Raw genomic sequence first — 4,843 nt, 5'->3', positions numbered from 1 at the left:
GTAATGGGAAGTTATTGCCGAGAGTTCTGATAGACAACGGATCTGCTTTAAACATCTGTCCATGGAATACCTTGTTTAAGTTGGGATTTCAAGAAGCTAAACTCCGGCCGTCTGCAACGGTGGTAAGGGGATTTGATAGCGCAAAAAGGGAATCAATGGGAGAAGTGGATTTAGTGCTGGAAATAGGACCTGCCCAATTTCAAGTCATATACCAAATTATGGATTTTTCAAGTGTTTAAAATATTCTACTTGGACGACCTTGGATTCACACTTCAGGCGCTATACCATCTTCGCTCCATCAAATGTTGAAGTTTGTGGTGAACGGCCAATTGATCACGGTGTTCGCAGAGGATGATTGCACTATGATCTTCAATCCTGCATGGGAAGAGGGAAGTGATAGAAAAGGTTTGGTTTCTCCTCACCATGTGACTGATATTGCCTCAGTAGGATGGGTGTCTAAGGAGAAGTCAGGGCTGGGAATGAATTTACCAGAATCCAGTGTTATGATGGCCAAAAAGATGATTCGAGGAGGATATGAGATAGGCAAAGGTCTTGGGCATAACTTGCAGGGAATTCTAGAACCAATAGAGTTTCAAGGAAAGAAGAACACCTTTGGACTAGGGTTTCAACCTACTGCCAATGACAAGAAAGAAATACTGGATCACAAGGGGGCGGAAAAAGAAGGAAAACACATTGTCAGGAGTATTCCACCGTTGTGCTTCACTTTTCCTATCTATCAGAAGTGATTAGATCTAAAGTGGACCCGATCGAGGAGGTGAATATTGGTTTGTCTAAGCTATTTGTGGGGGTTACTTATGAAGGTGAGCCATCAGAGGATCCAGAATTTCCAGCGATTCCCATAGAAGCAATGAAGAATTGGATCAGTGATTTGCTTCCCTCTCGAAGGGAATTTCGGTAAATGTAGGGGATTGCCTTTGGTTGAAAGATATGAGAGAAATCATTCGCATTATTCATCTGTTGTCTTTCAATTTTGTAAATAGCTTTGAATCAAATATTTTTTCATTACAAGTCTTATGTTAAATAGCGTATCTTTTGTTAAACAGCATGTTATGACGTTTTGTCCTTTATTTGAAATTCAATGAAATGCACAGTGTTTATTTCCCAAATTGATTTACTTACGCATTGTTGTATCTATTTCATTCTTTTCAGATGGCCAAAAATAAAACACATTGACCATTTGGATATCACTATTCCGGAATTCGATGATTGCAATCTCAATATCTCTCACGAATTTGAAATTTTGGAATCAGAAATTCAAGACGAGAGTGATAACGAGACAGAATCTAAATCTTTGTTAAAGAATCTTGAACAATATGAAGAGAAATTCAAATCGAACTTAAAAAAAATAGTAATCATTAATATTGGCACTGAAACCGAAGTTAAGGAGATAAAAATTAGCATTCATTTAAATAAAAAATAGAGAAAAGATATGATTGAGTTTTTGACCAAATTTCAAGATGTGTTTGCTAGTCCCATGATGACATGCTTGGAATTTCAACAGACATAGTGGCCCATCGGTTGCCGACTGATCCGAATTTTCCGTCAGTGAAGAAAAAATCGCGCAAATTTAAGCCAGATATGAGTCTCAAAATCAAGGAGTAGATCGAGAAGCAGCTCAATGCCAGAATCATCATGGTGTCTCATTATCCTGTTTGGCTTTCGAATCCCGTACCTGTTCCGAAGAAAAATGGAGAAGTGCGAGTTTGTGTCAATTACAGGGATCTTAATAAGGCCAGTCCGAAAGATGATTTTTCATTGCCAAACATTCATATTCTTCTGGACAATACCGCAGGGCATGAAATCGAATCATTCATAGATTGCTTTGCTGAGTATCACCAGATCTTAATGGCAGAGGAAGATAGAGAGAAAACTGCTTTTATCACTCTGTGGGGGACATTTTGTTATCGAGTGATGCCATTCGGGTTGAAAAATGTTGGAGCCAATTATCAAAGGATCATGACCACCATGTTCCACGATATGATTCATAAGGAGATGGAGATTTACGTGGATGATATCATCATCAAATCCAAGAGAACGGAGGATCATTTAATTGATTTGGAAAAGTTATTTGAAAGATTGAGAAGATATAATTTGAAATTGAATCCTGCAAAGTGTACATTCGGGGCCCCTACCGGCAAGTTATTGGGATTCATTGTCAGTAAGAAGGGTATAAAGATAAATCCGACAAAAATTAAAGCAATTCGTGAAATGCCAGTGCCAAAAACACAAAAAAATGTGAAAAGTTTCTTGGGAAAAATTAATTTTATTGGAAGGTTCATTGCCCAATTGACTCATACATGTGAGCCTTTGTTTAAGTTTTTGAAAAAGGATGTACCATTGCATTGGAATGAAGAATGCCAGCAGGCGTTTGATAAGATCAAGGATTACTTATTGCACACCCCGGTCTTAGTGCCGCCCAAGCCGGGTCGACCTTTGATTATGTACCTGTCTGTGCTCGACGAGGCTGTAGGATGTGTTTTGGGGCAGCATGATGATTCTGGAAAAAAGGAACAATCCATTTATTATCTTAGCAAGAAGTTCACAACTTACGAGGCAAAATACTCATTTCTTGAAAGGAGTTGCTGTGCATTGGCCTGGGCAGCTCAGAAGTTGAGGCATTACTTGTTTAGTCACACCACTTACCTCGTTTCTCAGTCAGATCCTTTGAAGTACTTATTAGAGAAACCAATGCCGACCGGATGCATGGCTAAATGGCAAATGATCCTTTCTGAATTCGACATCATTTTCACCACGTAAAAGGCAATCAAGGGACAAGCTATAGCAGATCACTTGGCTGAAAATCCAAGGGAAGATGATTATCAACCGCTTCACACTTATTTTCCGGATGAGGAGGTTTTATTTGTTAGTGTAGTAGAAGATATGAATGAACGATACTCTGAATGGAGACTATTCTTTGATGGTGCTTCAAATTCTTTCGAAACTGGTATCGGAGCTATTCTTGTATCACCCGAAGGAAAGCATTATCCCGGTTCTGCTAAACTGCAATTTTTCTGTACTAAAAATATGGCTGAATATGAGGCTTGCATTTTTGTACTCAAAATGGCATTGGAAATGGAGATTAAGGATTTAATAGTGTTCAGTGATTCCGATTTGCTCGTACATCGAACGCTCAAAGAATGGATTACTCGAGATTCAAAGATCTTGCCATATCACTGCAGTTTATTAGATTTGGTGAACAAATTCAAAAGTTCAGAGTTTAGGCATATTCCATGCGCCCGAAATATTTTTGCTGATGCTTTGGCTACTTTATCTTCAATGATTCAATATCCAGACGAGTTGGTGATTGAATCTATCTAGATTCAGTTGCGAGAAAAGCCTGCTCATTGTCTGGTCATGAAAAAATCTTCTGATGGTCGTCCTTGGTATAGCGATATCAAGGAATTTCTCAAAACAAGGTCTTATCCTCCAGGTGCTGATACAACTGCTAAAAGCTTTCTGCGTAGATTATCATCCAAGTTTTTCTTGAATGGAGAGGTGATCTACAAAAGGACGTCAGACTTAGGCCTTCTAAGATGCGTTGATGAAGATGAAGCAGATTATTTGATAAAAGAAATGCACAGTGGTGTATGTGGATCACATATGAATGACCATTTATTAGCAAAGAAGATCATGAGGATCGGATATTTTTGGCTTACTATGAAGCATGATTGTGTAGTTTTTGTTAGAAGATGCATTAAATGTTAGTTGCATGGGGATGTTATGCACACTTCTCCCACAGAATTGCACAGTATGATTGCCCCTGGCCATGTTCAATGTGGGGCACGGATGTAATTGGAACTATTGACCCTCCTGCTTCGAACGGGCATCGATTTATTCTAGTGGTAATTGAAAACTTTATAAAGTAGGTCGAAACCGAATCTTACAAGCATATGACTAAGAAGGTGATGACCAATTTTTTAAGGAAACATATCATTTGTTGATTTGGTGTGGCAGAAACATTAAATCACCGACAATGCCAAGAATCTCAACAATGACATGGTGGATGGGTTGTGCAAGCAGTTCAAAATCAAACATCGAAATTCTACTATTTATAGACCACAGATGAATGGAGCTGTGGAGGCCGCGAATAAGAACTTGAAGAAAATAATTCGTAAAATGACTGAAAGACATCATGATTGGCACGAGAAGCTCCCCTATGCATTAATGGCATATAGAACTGCTATTTGGACTTCTACTAGGACAACACCTTACAATCTCACGTACGAAATGGAAGCAGTTTTGCCAGCTGAGGCTGAGATTCCTTCGTTACGCATACTAATGGAGGCCAAATTGGATGAAACTGATTGGATTAAACAACATCATGAGCAGTTGTCGTTGATTGACGAGAAAAGGTTAAATGCCATTTGTCATGGTCAGTGCTATCAAAAGAAAATGGCCCGTGCTTACAACAAGAAGGTCAAAGTGCGACTGCTCGAAGAAGGAGACAAAGTGTTGAAACGGATTTTGCCAGTTCAAGAGAAGGTTAAAGGGAAGTTTGCACCAAATTGGCAGGGCCCTTTTATTGTCCAGAAAGTATTACCTGGCGGAGCACTTGTTCTCGCAGAAATGGATGGACAAGTTTTCCCTCAGCAGATCAATTCGAATATGTGAAAGAAATTTTTCATCTGTTAAGTGAAAATTTCCTTTTAGGGTTAATCCGAAAAATGGAATGAAAGTCAGGCTTTCTTCCTTTCCAATTAAACATTCTATCCCTAGTTATCTCTTTAAACTTTCAGAATAAATTATTTCGTTTGGCAACCCCTGAAGATCGCAAACTCCACACTGGGGCAAACTTGAGTTGAAAGAAAAGGAAAGAAAAGCC

General features: G+C 38.9%; 1 protein-coding gene across 1 annotated transcript; it reads left to right on the top strand.

Annotated features, from left to right (window-relative positions):
• The first annotated feature begins 4,017 nt into the window (after nucleotides 1–4,017).
• Nucleotides 4,018–4,632, top strand: LOC113782444. Its single transcript, XM_027328336.1, has one exon. The coding sequence runs from the start codon at nucleotides 4,018–4,020 to the stop codon at nucleotides 4,630–4,632; it is 615 nt and encodes a 204-aa protein (XP_027184137.1).
• The last annotated feature ends 211 nt before the right edge of the window (nucleotides 4,633–4,843 follow it).

The sequence above is a fragment of the Coffea eugenioides genome, chromosome 9, assembly GCF_003713205.1.
Source record: "Coffea eugenioides isolate CCC68of chromosome 9, Ceug_1.0, whole genome shotgun sequence".
Taxonomy (NCBI): domain Eukaryota; kingdom Viridiplantae; phylum Streptophyta; class Magnoliopsida; order Gentianales; family Rubiaceae; genus Coffea; species Coffea eugenioides.
This window is presented reverse-complemented; position numbering and strand designations above follow the sequence as displayed.

Bases quoted from the DNA above. Each gene is read 5' to 3' on its own strand.
- LOC113782444 (XM_027328336.1), top strand. From the start codon at position 4,018: ATGGTGGATGGGTTGTGCAAGCAGTTCAAAATCAAACATCGAAATTCT.